The sequence below is a fragment of the Hipposideros armiger genome, unplaced genomic scaffold (assembly GCF_001890085.2).
Source record: "Hipposideros armiger isolate ML-2016 unplaced genomic scaffold, ASM189008v1 scaffold_20, whole genome shotgun sequence".
NCBI lineage: Eukaryota > Metazoa > Chordata > Mammalia > Chiroptera > Hipposideridae > Hipposideros > Hipposideros armiger.
Genome location: NW_017731370.1, coordinates 2,246,381 through 2,262,356, shown reverse-complemented (window position 1 = coordinate 2,262,356; position 15,976 = coordinate 2,246,381). Strand labels below are relative to the sequence as shown.

General features: G+C 37.4%; 1 protein-coding gene across 7 annotated transcripts in view; it reads right to left on the bottom strand.

Moving 5' to 3' along the window:
* TASP1 (taspase 1) overlaps window positions 1–15,976 on the bottom strand; it is a 253,771-nt gene that overhangs the window by 155,467 nt on the left and 82,328 nt on the right. For all 7 annotated transcript variants that reach the window (XR_002123096.1, XM_019635266.1, XM_019635267.1 and 4 more), the window contains one exon: window positions 15,183–15,289. Coding sequence is in view for 6 of the 7 variants with exons in the window: in XM_019635266.1 (XP_019490811.1) it covers window positions 15,183–15,289 (107 nt within the window). In the remaining variant the exon portion in view is untranslated. The remainder of the gene's footprint in view (window positions 1–15,182; window positions 15,290–15,976) is intronic.

Below are 15,976 nucleotides of genomic sequence, written 5' to 3'. Positions count from 1 at the left end.
TGCAGAAACTCTGTAGTGCAACCAAGCTTATCCACTCACAGAATTCTTAACCTAGGACTTTCTCTTTCTCTCCACCTAGATACGGAAGTCCTACCCTTTATTCAAGACCCAGCTTAAATTCGACTTCTTCTATAAGGTCTACCATGAGAAACTTAGCTTAAAGTGTTTTCTCCATCCTGCTAATTGCTGTAGCATTCGCTGATTGTTTCATTCTTCTAGCAAATACCAAATGGTATGTTTCCCTTTATGGTTTAAAATTACTCTGGACCACATATAATGTTCTGGGCCTAGATGCTGTATGCTCTATTTACTCCCTAAAACCTACTTTAAAACCTGTACATAATGCACACTCAATAAATGTTTGCTGGTGATAATGTTGAAGTCAAAGATAAAATAGGTATTGGGAAAAAAACCACCAAAGATCCCATGAGGCCATGTCCTTTGGTGGTAACATCACTCAAAGCCTGTGTACGCAGGGAAAAAAAAAAAGAAAGAAACGCCACAATCACAAGCTTCATAAACGTGTCTTAGCTTATAAGGCAATCCCCATTTCCATTCTGTGTTCACTGTCCCTCCTTGGAAAAATCACACAACCAAAATAAACAGGTGCTAGAAAATGGGTAAGAAATTCTTGTTGTAGTGAGGGTCCATTCTTTTTCCTAGAAAACAAGACATTATCTAGAAGTGTATTTGTAAAGAGCCATTTTACCTGCATAACAGGAAAGACTTGGTCAAGTTTCTCTAGATGGGCACGCCCCCTTGTGGGCACTTCCTGATTCGCCTCTTTGGAATGGTCTGATGAAATTGTGGGTTGTTTCTAAAGTATTATTTCCGGACAATCATGTCCCTTACTGACTTAGATAGTATCTTTAAAGCTATACAATATTGAGGAAGTGCAATAATATTAGTAATATTTCAGATAACCTAACTTTCTTTTTTCATTATATCCCCAGACACTAGCTTATTAAAAGTGAAGCATAGTTTTAGACTAATGTATGCTTGAAGCAATAATAGATTCAAACTTATCTTGAAACACCATAAGATTTACAATTAAATAAAATAACATTATATGTTTCTCTCTCAGAATTAATACTAAAATCATCAACTGTAGATGTTTAAGTTAGTAATGTGTACTGAGTAAAGGCACTGTGCTAAGTATAAAACGCCAAAATGGTCATGCCTCCATAAGCCTACACAAATATGATAAAATAAACACACACAGCAATCTCAAAATGGCAAATGTATAAAGTAGATAATTAAATTCAACAAGCATTTGAGTGTCCATTACACACAATAAATAGAAAAAAGAAATATGTTCTGATCTGGGTGACATCTGAGCTAGTCCTTAAAGAGGACCTGGGTTAGAATTTCAATAGGCAGAGAAGTTCCTGCTATTTCACTGTTAATTATTATGTATTGTATGAAGGGAAAGAGACATGAACAAAAACTTAGAAGTGAGAACTTTCAGCAAATTCATGAAAAATCAATAGAGAAATGTATTCAGTAAGAGAAAAAGATTATTCCAAAAGAGATATAATGGAAAAGTAGGTTGGGTCCCAGATTTCAAGAGAGTTCATAAAGCCAGGTTAAAAGTTTGGGTTTTAATCTTCAGACAGTAAAGATTCTATTAAGGCTTATCCCAGAAAAATGACAAGACTAATGAAGGTATTTTTAAGGAAAGTATCTTGGATTAAAGAGGAAATGTAATAGGATGAAAAAGGAACAGAGAAAGGCTAGAAACAGGCAGGGGAGACAGTTATGAAGATATTACAACAACCCAGTCATTAAGTGTGAAAAGGTGTGAACTCGATGGTGGTAAATATACCAAAAAGAAATAAATAATAATAATAACAACAAAAGTGCATGTATTCATTAAACAAATGCATACTGAGCACTTATATGCCAAGCTAAGAAAACATGCTAACTAAAACAGATATAATCCCTGTCCTGCTGGAACCTGCACTCTAGTGGAAGAGATAGACATCAAATAACCACACTAAGAGAGGCAGCTGGAGCAGCATGACAGTTTAAAATGAGAGGTGGGAGGGGGAGAGGCAATATTCCTGGGGTCTGGAATCACAGGGACAAAGGCCTTGACTCAGGAAAAACGTTAACAGTGTGACCCAGGAAGCGGGTAAGAGAGCAAAAGGTTGGAAAGAAAGATAAGCACCTGCTCCTGTTGAGTCCTGTGGGCTCTGTTAAGGAACTGTACTTTATTTTTAAGAGCAGCTGGAACTGACTGAAGAGTTTAAACAGGGGCATGACAAAACCAGACTGAACCTTGAAATGATTCCATGAATGCTGTGTATAGAACTGACTGGAAGAGGCCACAGCAGTTGTGGCACATGGGTGAGAATGCTACTGCAGTCATCCAGGAGAGAGTGATGAAACTTGAATCTAGACATGCTGAGTTAGAGCTTGATAGGGCTAAGAAGTGAAGACAACTAATAAGCAGCTGGAACAGTTTAGGGCATGAAAGTGGGGGGAGGGGGTAGAAAAATAAATTTAGATTCACCTATTCAAAATTTCATTAAATGGGTGCTATATGTTGGATGCTTGTACTCAATGATAAAGATGTGGAGACAAACCGGAGCAAGGAGAAAACAGCTCCAGTCTACCTGAAGGAGGGCTAAATGAGTGAAAGTGGATATGAAGTTAATAACTGGATGTAATCACGTAATTTCCAACTCCTTTAGAATGTTCTATGTTCATTTAAACAATAACTAAGCAGGTGCTTTTCTAGGCTCACTATATTAGGCAGAACAAAGCAATGATTCTCAAATGCTGGCCCAATACTATCCATCCACACAGATTCTGATTCAGTATATTGAGAGTACAGCCTAAGAATCTGTAGTTCTAAACCTCTTCAGATGAATCTATTGCTCAGCCAGGTTTAGGATACACTAGAATAAAGAGTCTCTTAATGAGAGGATCAAGGAGGGTTTGACAAACTCCATGTTGCCAATGAAAACATATGCGGTCTGACTACTAAGTTAGCAAACTCACCCTAGAAAAAGTGCTACATACTGTTGCCACGCAGCTGTGCAGCCGTCTGTCCCCCCGCGCTTAATCCTAAACCAGCGGTTCTCAACCTTCCTAATGCCGCGACCCCTTAATACAGTTCCTCACGTTGTGGTGACCCCAACCATAAAATTATTTTCGTTGCTACTCTATAACTGTAATTTTGCTACTATTATGAATCGTAATGTAAACATCTTTGTGTTTTCCAATGGTCTTGGGCGACCCCTATAAAAGGGTGGTTCAACCCCCAAAGGGGTCGCGACCAACAGGTTGAGAACCTCTGCCCTAAACTGACCCTTTTGAGGACAGTACTCATATACCTTGTGCCTCCCTGTTTGGCTCCAAAGGATGGCCGGTTAATGACGGGTCAATGACAGGTAAGATTCCTCGTGGGAGGAACAACTTAAGACAGGCACGGTCATGTGGAGGCCATTAGGAGAAATCTCGGGGCTCACAGAGGTGGGCATGAGCCCTCACTCACCCCCCAAAAAGACTGGAGGTTTTCTACCTCTGTGGCTACATTTCTTCCCTCAACCTGCTTGGGAAGTGACCTGATGATGTGATAGTATCTGTCCTCAGCACAATAATCTTATCTTCCTGGGGTCGTTTGCATATAGGGTGTGTGAAGGCAGAGCATCTGTCTTATCACCTCAGGTGGACTCTCGGTAATAGCAGCTTGCAGGCATCATGGGTAATCTGGCTTGAGCAAGTTCTCAGGAATGAGCCTCACAGACTGTGGAGAGAACAATGCTACTTCCGGGTGGGTGGAGAAATAAAAGCGGTGTGTCAGGCCGATTCCGGGCTCTTGTCCAAGAGGCTGGAGACCCTTGGCCCCACGCTCATTTAACTCTTGACTGCTGTTTCTTTTATTTCTTAACACTTCGCCGCCCCCTCTTGTTCTCCCACTGCTCATGTCGTGCAGGACGTGACAACATACTGTATTTCCCCATGTATAAGATGCACCCTTTATTGCAAAATTTGGGGTCTAAAAACTGGGTGCGTCTTATACAGTGGTTGTAGTTTTTTTTTACTTTCATTTCCCACTTTTTCGTGCTTGTTGTCTTTGCGCTCATTGTTTCGCACTTGTTACCGGTATATTACGGTAGGTTACTGAGGACGAGGCAATATATGAAGACAGTGATTCGTCATCAGACACAGATGAGGACAAGCTAATGGTTGGGAGATTTGACAGTGATGAGGAGTTGTATGAATTTTATGATGAATAAAACTTGAGTTCAATAACTTTATGTAATACATCTTTTTTCAAATTTTGGGCCCCAAAAGTAAGGTGCATCTTACACATGGGAGCGTCTTATACATGGGGAAACATGGTACCTCATTGCTGAATATAGTCACCTTCGAAGTACTCCCCTTGGGAAGCTATGCACTGATGCCAGCACCTAGTACACCCTGCAAAGCAATTTTAGAAGTCTTTTTCTGGAATGGCCATCAGAGCTGTCATCGTATTACCTTTGATGTCCTGAATATCATCAAAAGGTCTTCCTTTCAATATTTCCTTTATCTTTGGGTAAAGAAAGAAGTCATTGGGGGCCAGATGAGGTGAGTAGGGAGAGTGTTCCAATACAGTTATTTGTTTACTGGCTAAAAACTCCCTCACAGACACTGCCATGTGAGCTGCTGCATTGTTGTGATGCTATTAATTGTTGATAAAAAGTTCGGGTTGTCTAACTTTTTCACGCAGCCTTTTTAGCATTTCCAAATAGTAAACGTGGTTAACTGTTTGTCCAGTTGGTACAAATTCATAATGAATAATCCCTCTGATCTCAAAAAAGATTAGCAACATTGTTGCAACAAGTTCGCAAACTTAATTGTCAGACTTCATATCAGAGAATCATCAAGCTGCAGAGAACTATAGTAATTATCTGGTCCAGCATGCTGACTTTATTGCTGAGGAAAGTAAAATCTAGAGAGGCTCCATGTTGATCCAAGGTCTCTAAGATAGTTAATGGCAGACCTAGACTAGAAGTCCTTCTCCACTATATCCCATCTCTCAGCCTATTCCTACTACCTCCATTCCTTAAGTAATCCCTAAAGTCTTGAATTCTAAAATAGTTCCTGGTATCTGACTATTTATTCAACGTCTTATAGGCTGATTAGAGAAGAGGTGGCCCAAACAAGACTTTCCTTCAAACTAATTATCAGTTCTTGCCTTCTGATTTTAAAACATCCTTGTTATGGACCTCTGTGTGTATGTGCGAATGTGCGTGTGTATATAAAAACACATTTGTCTTTTCATACATTAGTTTATTCTGCTGGTCTTACACATGTGTCAGCATCACTATGTGATGGGTCAACTCAGGTGCATGGTAATATCATACGAGGGATATTTAAAAGTTCTGATTTAGAATCTGATGCTCTAAACTCATGATCTGAGCGAATTCCCAGAGAGGAAGGCTTCTATCTACAGTCCCAATTAAATTCCATTCAGAGGAGGTATTTCCTGTTAGGAAGGACAATAAGGTGATTTCTACATTATATATAAGATCAACTGGGACTATTCCAATGATAATGAAGGAATGCTCTTTTCCCCTTCACAGATTCTATTAAACACTAAAATGTAAAGGAGGCCCTCCAGAGCTGTTGAATACTAAATATTGAGAGAGGATTTATAAAACTGACAATATCTGATGTCAACTTAAAACAAGTCTCCTGAAAAACCACAGGTAACTTCCATTACAAAATAAAAAGATCAGTTAAGATTTCTTTAGCTGTTCAATATTGCGTCAATCTTATCTCACTTAAAACTTTAAGACTCGGGCCGGCCGAGTGGCGCGATGGTTAAGAACTGGCTTGGGATGCCAGAGGGCTCCGGTTCAGATCCCACATATGAGGGCCAGTGACACTGCCTTCCACAGCTAAGATGCTGAACAACAGCTCAACCTGGAGCTGGGCTGCTGTGAGTCGCTGGCAACAGTGTAGGCTGCAGCCCCTGTGGCAGTGGGTTGCCATGGGCTACCGTGTGTAGCCAGCAGCCCGCGTGAGCGGCCAGCAGCCGCCGTGAGCGGCCGTCCAGAAGCCGGCGACTGATCTGCCTCGCCCGGGAAGAGCGCAATAATGATGCCAACTTAGGCCAGTGAAGCAACGTCCTCCACAACTAGACTGAAGAACAAAACGACAGCAACTTGTCTGTTCCCCTTCCCCCAATTCCCCAGCACTGTTCCCTTCCCCCCAACACCCCAATAAAAATCTTTAAAAAAAAAACCTTTAAGACTCAGTACATATTTAAGGCATAGCTTAATATGGTTTTAAGGAAACTTGGGAAGAAACCCAACCAATTAGCTATTGAATCTTTATATGAGAACTTAGAAGCTTTTTCTGAAATGGCGGAAATACTGCAATTGCCTAGCTATCAAGGCTTGGAAGTTCTGGATTTAGATAATTGATGAATTGACATAAAGTACTGCAAACCAAAGACACTTAAAGAATTCTCATCAAGTTATACTACAAGGGAATACTAATCATCAGGCTCCATAACCTACCTAAATCCATGACGTGGTGGTAATCTAGTAATGCCTTTATTTAAGTCATTGACTTACCTACCTACCTAATGTAAATCCTATAGGCTTATTCAGTAATCAAGATAGTCTTAGGTGAGGCAAATGTAATTGTTTAAATGTTATTTATGATTCAAAGAAATAATTTCGAACAGAAGAAAATCACTTCACAGAATGGATTTTCAGTTTTATGAAAAAACTTAAATGTATAAAGTATATTTCTTTATGTAAAAGTCAAAGAAACTTCTTACTTCTGTTTACTCATATATCTATGCACTAACCATCTTCTTGAGAAACACAACAAAACTTCAGATTAAGTAAAATTTCTATGAGATTAATTACTCCTTTCCCTGCACTCATAATGTACAGACATGTACACAAGTACAGATAGAACAATCTGAGAAAAACATGTTGTTTTCTGTGCATTTATTTTCTTTGATCTTAACCTACCTCTCACCCAAAAAATACAGTGATTTAGTATGATACAGTTAAGCGTTTACATAATAATTTCAAGATGGTGGATAAAAGGGAAAAATGTTACCCACAATATACTTCAAAAGAATAGAATATATTTATATGAAGCACACAAAGCAAGGCCCAACATTTCCTTTCTGAAACATGTGGCCAATTTGATGTCCCTATGTGGTGACTAAAGAACACAAAATTAAAAGTTGTAGCATCTCTTTAGAGTGGTTTTGAACACACAACATTGTACAAAGCTTTGCAAAAATTTTTAAATTTGTTCATTAGAAATTAAAAAATGAAAGATATTCACACAATGGAAAAGGTCTGATTATCTTTCATTTCACTAACATATACAAGAACTGCTTTACCTAAAAACCAATGAAATTAATTGAAAACTTAAATTACTTCGTAAAAGTGGTGGGAGGAGGCAAGGAATTCTATGTACATTCAACTGTAAAATCTGTTATTAAAGAAAAAAGACATGGAAACTATTTCAACAATATGCTTGTGAAAAATGAAGAGAGAAAAAAAAAGCCTTGAAACATCAAAAATGCTGAGATCAAACAATACCCCCAACCTCTTTTAATACTCTAAGAATAAAAGAGTCCCTTCCAGTAATATCCAGGGCTAGTTGTTTGAAACTGATATTTATGAAATCTAGACTATGGTGTGCATTGAGTCTGTTTGTTTCCCCAATGTGAGCATCTCCTTGTAGAGCCCAGTCAGTCCTGTGGCAGAAGCCAAGAACAGCATTTAACCAGTCAATGAGTTAACCACTTCATCGAAAAGAAAGGTTTCCTTATTCAAATATGATAAAGATTAATACCAACAAAACTACCATTTTCTTTTAGTATCAAAACAATGCAAGAAATAAATTTAAAATGTGTCATTGCTTCGCCACATATACCACAAGAATTACTGATATATATTCTAACAACAAGAGTCCATGGCAATACAGCCAGAGGAGATCCAGACACCAATTTGCAGGAATTACAAAAGAGAGGAACACGCTGAACTGCACCATGAATATGTATATGTGATCAGCAAAACTCAGATTGAAGGAAACTCCACAGGACAAATAATTCAGGTTACCTAACAGAAACCCAGTGCTCACTTTGCCTAATTCCAATACATATGAATTTTAGTTGCCACAGTTTAGTTAAATAATACTGGTCCCTCAATAACATGGTTCAAGTTTCAGTTACCCTGGTATATAAACTGTGAGTAATCGTATAAAGTACAAACTTCACTGCTAGCTCTTCAGTTCACACATCACTACAGAAGCATCAAATGCTCATCATGATCGATAACCGCTCACGTCATTCCTTTCAAAGTCTCACTGATGGGTCACGGTACACAGACAGCAAAGCATGTAGCTGTCTGCCTCCTTAGCTCCCGGTGAAAAAGCCACTAGATGTTTTACAAAAACCGATAATCAGAAAAGGGAAATGGCCCACAAAGATCAAAGTGAAGCAAAGAAATAAAAATAGATAATGTTGGAAGTGAAATTCTATAAAAAATATATGAAGTTATAGAAGAAATGGTTGATGGTGGGTGTGTTCAACACTGCTACCATTTAAGAGACTCTAGACCAACAGTAAGAGGAACTTAGAGAAGACAAATACATCAATATAAATAAGGAATGTAGTTGTGACAAAAAGGATGAAGATGTCCCAGAGGAAATGACACTGGCAAAAAAACCTTGACATTAAAAAAACTCTGGAAGATATGGAAAGAGCAAAGGATAAAATATCGAAAGCTGATTCAAAATTAAAAAGGAGTTGGACAATTCACCAGGACATAAAAAAATGCTCACTCCATATCTTAAGTTATATGACAAGAAAGCAAGCACCATTCAAATTACTCTTGATAAGTTTTTTTACACAGAAATAAAACACTTCTTAATGCTTTTAATGTTTTAAATTAGTGTACTAAATAAATATTAGTTTTACTTACTTTTTTTTTGTTTCTCTATGCATATATAACCAACAATAAAAGGTTTGACAAAATAAAGGTCATGGGACAAGCATAATTACATGCCATTAAGACCTCTTTGCACAGTTGCAGCTTGTCCAGTCATCTTTATGGTGCAGCACTACTGTGCAAAGAATGGACTCTGTACACCATGAGGGAAACAAAGAGGTAAAAGAAAAATCCAAAAGAGGTAAGTCCACCCAGAGAGGGGAGTGGGGTAGAGCGTAAACAACTACTATTTTTATATTACACAGCACTACAAGTTGGAAGTAATCTTTTCCTTCATCAGCATATCTTCCCTCTAAGTCGCAAAAAATAAGTATGGATGTAACAGAAATGCCAATTACTAAGAATGGACAGAAAGAATTTATATTCCTTATTTTTTAATATTATATCTTAAAATCCATATATCTTGAAAGTCAAGACAGAATGTGTTTTTGATTCATGTGTAGATTAGCCGCTTAACCCAATACCAGTTTGTAGTAACAAGTGACATGTTAATTGTGGGGAGGTAGATGAAAAAGAACTGTCTCAATTTATGCTACACACTACACATTACCTACCTAATAACAGCTCCTCCTCCTTCTGTGACAACAAAACTACTATTTTGTTTGGGAAGACAATGTGTCCAGCAACAAGCCATGAGCTATGAGATAGTAATTAAAACAATCCACTCTATCTCCTAGGCTCCCTTGCAGTGAGGGATACCCATGTGACCAAATTGTGCCCCTTCTCCACTACCCTTCCCCCTACCCCCACCCCTCCAAAAAAATAACTAAGGAGAAGCCTATTGAGGGAGATTCTGGAAAACTTTTGTATGCCAGATAAAAAGTGACAGATACATCTGGTACTAGTCTCCCCACTCCCACCCTCCACAGTCTTTCGCCTTCTCACCTTGAATGCAGATGTGACATCTAAAATTTTCAGAACCATATTACATCCATAAGGCAAAAGGCATGAGAGAATGGCCCAAGAGAATCCCAGATATGTTGGCCCTAGCATCATTGGAAATATAAGCTAACAACAGCAACCAACCACCTCCAAACTTTTTATTATGTGGCAGAACGCCTGGAAGCAGAGGGACAAATATGCATTTCCTAAGCCACAATCAGGTTTTCTGTTGTGGGCAGCCAAAAGCGTTAGTTCCATGGATTAACCATTCTTATTTTAAACTAAGTCAAATGTAAATGTAAATGTCAAGGACTAGGGAAAACAAAAACTCAGTTATTAATTGAGGTAGCAAGCTTATTAAATATTTTTCTTGCTTTAATTTTGATTTCTATTAGTACTGTTATATGTCCCTACAATCACTTTTTCAAAGAAAAACAAATATCAATGCAACAAAAATTTCTAAATGTATCTGCTTTATTTTCAGGTTTGAAAATACTGACTTAGTCTACTGTTTACTTGTTTCAAGACAATATTCATCTTCAACACGAACAAAAAATGTGAACATTAGGAAAGTCACTCAGCACTCTATTCTTTTTATTATATTTATACACCCAACTCACAGCTTTTTTTAAGTGGCCACAACAAACAGTAGTACCAGGCCTGAGTCAATGCTAGCTGACCAAAACTATGCTGAAACTACACACACAGGACAGGGAGAAATAAACTAAATACAGGTTGATTTAGAAAATAGCTATTTGTCCTTTCCTGTGATATTTCTAAAAATTACTATACTGCCTCTTAAAAATTATAATTTTCTTCCCGATTGCTTCATTATCTGGCGGTCTTTGCTTTCTGGGAGCATGTTTTATTATCCTTACCATTGGAGAAAAGGCCTGCCAAGGTTACACATCAAACATCTATAAAACAAAGCCACTGACCAGCGTCCTTCCCTAAAGGCGAGGGACTGGGTCCTAGTCACGTCTGTAGGCCAATGCCAAACACAGAGCTTTGTACACATTAAAGTTCATATATTCTAAACATTAAAAATAGTTTTCGTTCATCTAAGATGTCTAAAATACTCATTGGAATCATGCCTGAATTCAACCCTTCTATGCACCGCTCCCTACCTCCCTTCCCACCCTCCCTTTGTCTTTTACCAGATTCCACCCAGCGTAACTAACTTAGGCAGCAGTTTTTGTTTTGTTTTGATTTTCAGGCTGAGTGACTTTGAAGATGAAGGCCACATGGCAAAGACGACAGTGTCTCACTAAGTCAGTGATAGCTACTAAGCACCTGAACATCGATTACCACTTGTGTTGCTCATACAGCTGGGCCAGTCAGCAGAGTATCACTATTTGCATTCTAAAAGCTAAGAAAACTGAAACTTCATATGTTAAATTACTCACTGAATTCACAGAAGTAACTGGCAATGATATGGTCTCTTGATCCCTTCTCTCTCTCACCATTCCACAGAAAATTTCTCAACAGAGTAATCTGTACCCTTGTTGTCCCTGATCAACCTACTCCACACTGGTCTACAATCAGTTGTATCACAGAAATAGTTCTTATCCAGGTCCACAATGTCCACGTGCTCAGTTCAATGGCCAGTCCATGCCCTCTTAGCTGATTGTCTCAGCAGCACTTGACCCAGATGAAACACTTTCCTCTTGGCTACCTAGACCCTCTCCTGTTTGTACCTCTGCCTCACTGGCTGTCTCTTCTTTCTCCTTTGCTGGTTTCTCCTCCCAACTTGTACATGTTCAACTGGCCAAAGGTTCAGCGGCAGCCCTCTATCTACTCTCTCTCATAAGTGCTCTCATGTATTTATATTCCTTTCGATGCCAATAATTTCCAAATGGAAATTCCCCTCCTGAGCTATCCATGAGCTTCAGATCCATGTAACTGACTCCATAGTTAATATTTCATCTTGCCATATAAAGCTTTTTATTGGAAATCCTTTCAACCAGTATGATGAGTGGTTAGTTGTAATTATCAAAAGTTGAAAATTCTCTGGGTGAAGCAGAGAATTAAAAAACACACATACCTTAAACATTTTCTTTTATTTAAAACACAAAGGTTCATTCATTAGCCAATCTTTTCATATGAGACCAAAGCCTTTTCTTTGAATGTGGGCCCACAAATAAATGTTCCATATCATCTTTTTTGCATAATTTATAACACACTGAATTGTCCTATGATTTCAAGTTTCATTTTGTCTAAAATAGAACAAGCACATAAAGACACTAACATGCACTGAATATAGAAAGCGTCTAGATTTTTATGACTTTTTTCAGTCTTTTACAACTGACTGGCTTGCTCATACTTAATTCTATAGCAATTTTTTATAAACCAACTCTACTTTTTCAAATTAGTTTTCAACTCTTACTTTTTAAATAGATAACTCTATTTTTAAACTCAATATTCATTAGTGTATATGAGACTTACTGACTTATATAATTACAATGATAAAAATAATGAGTATAATGAGGCTCTTGGTGGCATATAGTTCAACTGAAAGGAGCAAAGGCATATGACACACTAAAAGATGGTTTATTAGCTTGGGAGTTTTGGGTGCTGTTGGCATCAGGTAATATGTCTTATGGTAAAAATGGAAAGCACTGGTATCTGAGTCCATTAAGGGGATATGGGCTAAGAAAGTTCTTGATTTCTACTTCCCACTTCTATCACTATGACGCCTTACCTTCTCCAACCCTCCTCATGTCAGTAAACAGCAATACTCAATTGCTAAAGCTGAAAGCTTTAATTTCTCCCTCTTACTTACCAATGTCTAAGGCATCAATAACTCCTGTCTTTCCAGAAACTCTCAAAGTATATCCTAGACATATGCACCTCTCTCCATCTCCATCCTCATCATTGACAGTTCAAATGCCATCATCTCCCAGCTGTAATAACATCATAACTAGTCTCCTATTCTTGCCTCCCCCTTCAATCCATTCTCCACTTAGTAGCCCAAGAGAACTTTGTAAAATGTGAATGAGATGGCATTGCATTTCTGCTTTTACCTCTTCAATGACTATTCATTATTTATGAAATACAATTGAAACTCCTTGCCATGATCTACCAGTTCTTAAAGGAATCAGCACCTATTTACCTCTTCAACTTCATCTTATACCATTCCCCACTTGCCCAGTCTGTTTTAGGCACACTGACCCCCATCCTCATTCTTCTAATATGCCAAATCCCCACCAGGGCCACTGCACATGCATTTCATTCACCCTCAACACTGTTCCACTGACTCTGCATAAACTTGCTTCTTATTTTTCAAATGCTGCCTCAAATGTTATGCGCCTTCAAAGAGGTCTCTGTTGATCATCCTAACTAAAGGGCTCTTCCTCTGAGACTTCCTTCCATCTCTCACATCTAAGTTACTCTACATCACATCATCTTGTGTGTATTTTTCTTTATAACAGTTACCAAATATAGTCACTTTCTTATTTTTAATTATATGCTTATATGTTTTTGTCTCTAGCCACTAAAATGTAAAGTTTCATTACAGCATGAATTTCCTTCATCTTGTTCATTGTTTTCTTCTACCCAGATCAGCACCAAGAGTAGCTGCTTAATAAATATCTTCTGAATAAAAAAGTTAATCTTCTGAATAAAACAAGTTGAATATATTCTTTATGAAATCAACTGATATTTCAGGCATAAAAGTCCTAAACTAATGTCTACAAAAAAAAACTCTCTATAAGAATGTTTATAGCAGCTTCATTCATAGTAGTAAAAACGTAAAAACAACCCAAATGTCCATCAACAGGTGAACACATAAAGAAATCACAGTACACTCATACTAGGAAATATTACTCAGTAACAAAAAATGATACAGAGTAATACAATGCCTCAAAAAGATTTTGTGAAAGAAAACAAACAGAAAAGAGAACATTCTGTATGATTCCAATTATATAAAGTTGGAGAGCAAGACTAAACATCTATGGTGATAAAAATCAGAGCAGTGCTTGTCTATAGAAAGTGGAGACTGGCTGGGAGGAAATACAAAGGAACCAGAATATCTTGCATCTTGACAGGTGTATGGGTTACATGGGTTATAAACATTTATAAAAATGACTACATTGCTCACTGAATGCAAATTTTATTACATTTTTTAAAACAGACAAAAATCCTAAATTTTCTTACTCAGACATCACAGGGAATGCAAAAATCAAAAAAACAGAAACACACTATTTTTCACGTCCACCAAGATCTACTTATTAAAATGTTCATTTTCCTCCTAACTTCCTACTCTTCTCTGGTGGAAAAATAAAAAGATTTGAACCAAAATATTCAATTAATTGTCCATGTGGCAACATACTAGGAAAATACCTGTCACTATGAAAGATGATTTATTATGCATTTATTTATGAGTAAACCATATAAAACTGACAGAAAGCATGAGCCAATATATAAACAATCATAGAAGGACCAATCAATAAAGAATATTGAGATTCCAAAGCACATCAAATGACTATAACGTGAGACACCCATCACGAACTGTGTGCTAATGAACCTCCCAGCAATAGACTGAGCAAGAATGTTGTGGTTTCCAACTTCTTTCTACCCCAAACACCTAAGAAATGCCACACATGGACTCATGATGGCATACTAATGCGTGAAATGCAAACAAAGAATGTGTAACAATGAGAAACAGAGACATGCAATTAGAATGTATAAAAAAACCTACATGAATCCGAAATATACATTTCCTTATAACACACTCTAACTCCTGAACAGCCATGTTAAGAATCACTATCTGAAGATACAAGGCCCCAAACAGTAGCTATCAACCACATATAGCTATTGAACACTTAAAACATGGTGAGGTTAAATGAGATACTGAATTTTTAATTTTATTAAATTTTCAATTTAAAACATATTGAATTGGAAAGTTTTAAGTATGTTTGGAATAACTTCTTATGTAAACTACTTTTTCAACTGTTATCTTTACGAAATACAAATATAGACCAAATATTTCCAATGAAAATTCAGTGTCATAATTGAGATGTATGCTGCGAGGATAAAATACACACTGGCTTGGAAGACTTAATACAAAAAAAAAAGTTTAATAGCTCACTAATAATTTTTGCTATTTTGGATTCACTGGTTTAAATAAGTTGTTAAAATTCATTTCACCTGTTTCTTTTTACTTCTTTACTGTAACTACCAGAAAATTTAAAAGTGTATATGTGGCATGCATTATATTTCTACTAGATCATACCATTTTAAAGCTTATATATCTAACTGCACATTAAAGATACCTTTATGATACATTAATGATTGATATTTCAAACACCTCCTGACCTTTTCACTTGATTGTCTTCTTTTCTTTAGTTGAATGAAATCTGTTTCCACCCTTTCTGCCAGCTCTAGTTTCCTCTTGTTTCTTTTAAATGCAGCTAAACTGAATCCTATAAAAGAAACATTAAAAATGACATATGATAAATATTAGGGCAATGGGCAGATGAGATATCCTGAAGAGCCTTCTCAGAACAAAATCCTTAAGAATGTTGGATAAAGGTTTAAAGAAGTCTTTTCAATGTACACTAAGGCAGTAGGATAATAAGAAAAATAACCTAAGGTTAAAGAAGTAAGAGAAAGGTGAAATCCAGGTGATTCCTGAAGGTAGATCCTACCCAGGGGTATATGCGAATGCATGTCACAGTCAACTCTGGCTTTGAAGCTCTCTGTACATAAGGGACAAGAGATGAAACCTAGGGACAGCACAGCACAAGGAAACATACTGGGGATTATCCACAAATAAAGGAAGGACCCCAAAGGGTGCTATGCCAAGTAAGAGGGAAAACTAGAAAAGGCTGTCATATGCAGAGAAACAGGCAACTTGGAAGTCTCAGCCTTGGATATAAATGTAAGGGAGCAAAAGTCTCTCTAGATAACCCATGACCAAGAAGGGCATTAAGATAGGTTTAGAGGAAATTCATATTACCAGGGTGGCCTGGAGAGAAAAAAAAAAAACACAAAAAAACACCTCAGAAATTATCTGGGTGCGCCAGTGCTTCAAAAACCCATAAAACACAAATGTAAATATTCCCTAAAAATACTTACCAGACTTCAGAGAATTCCCGTATGCCGATTAA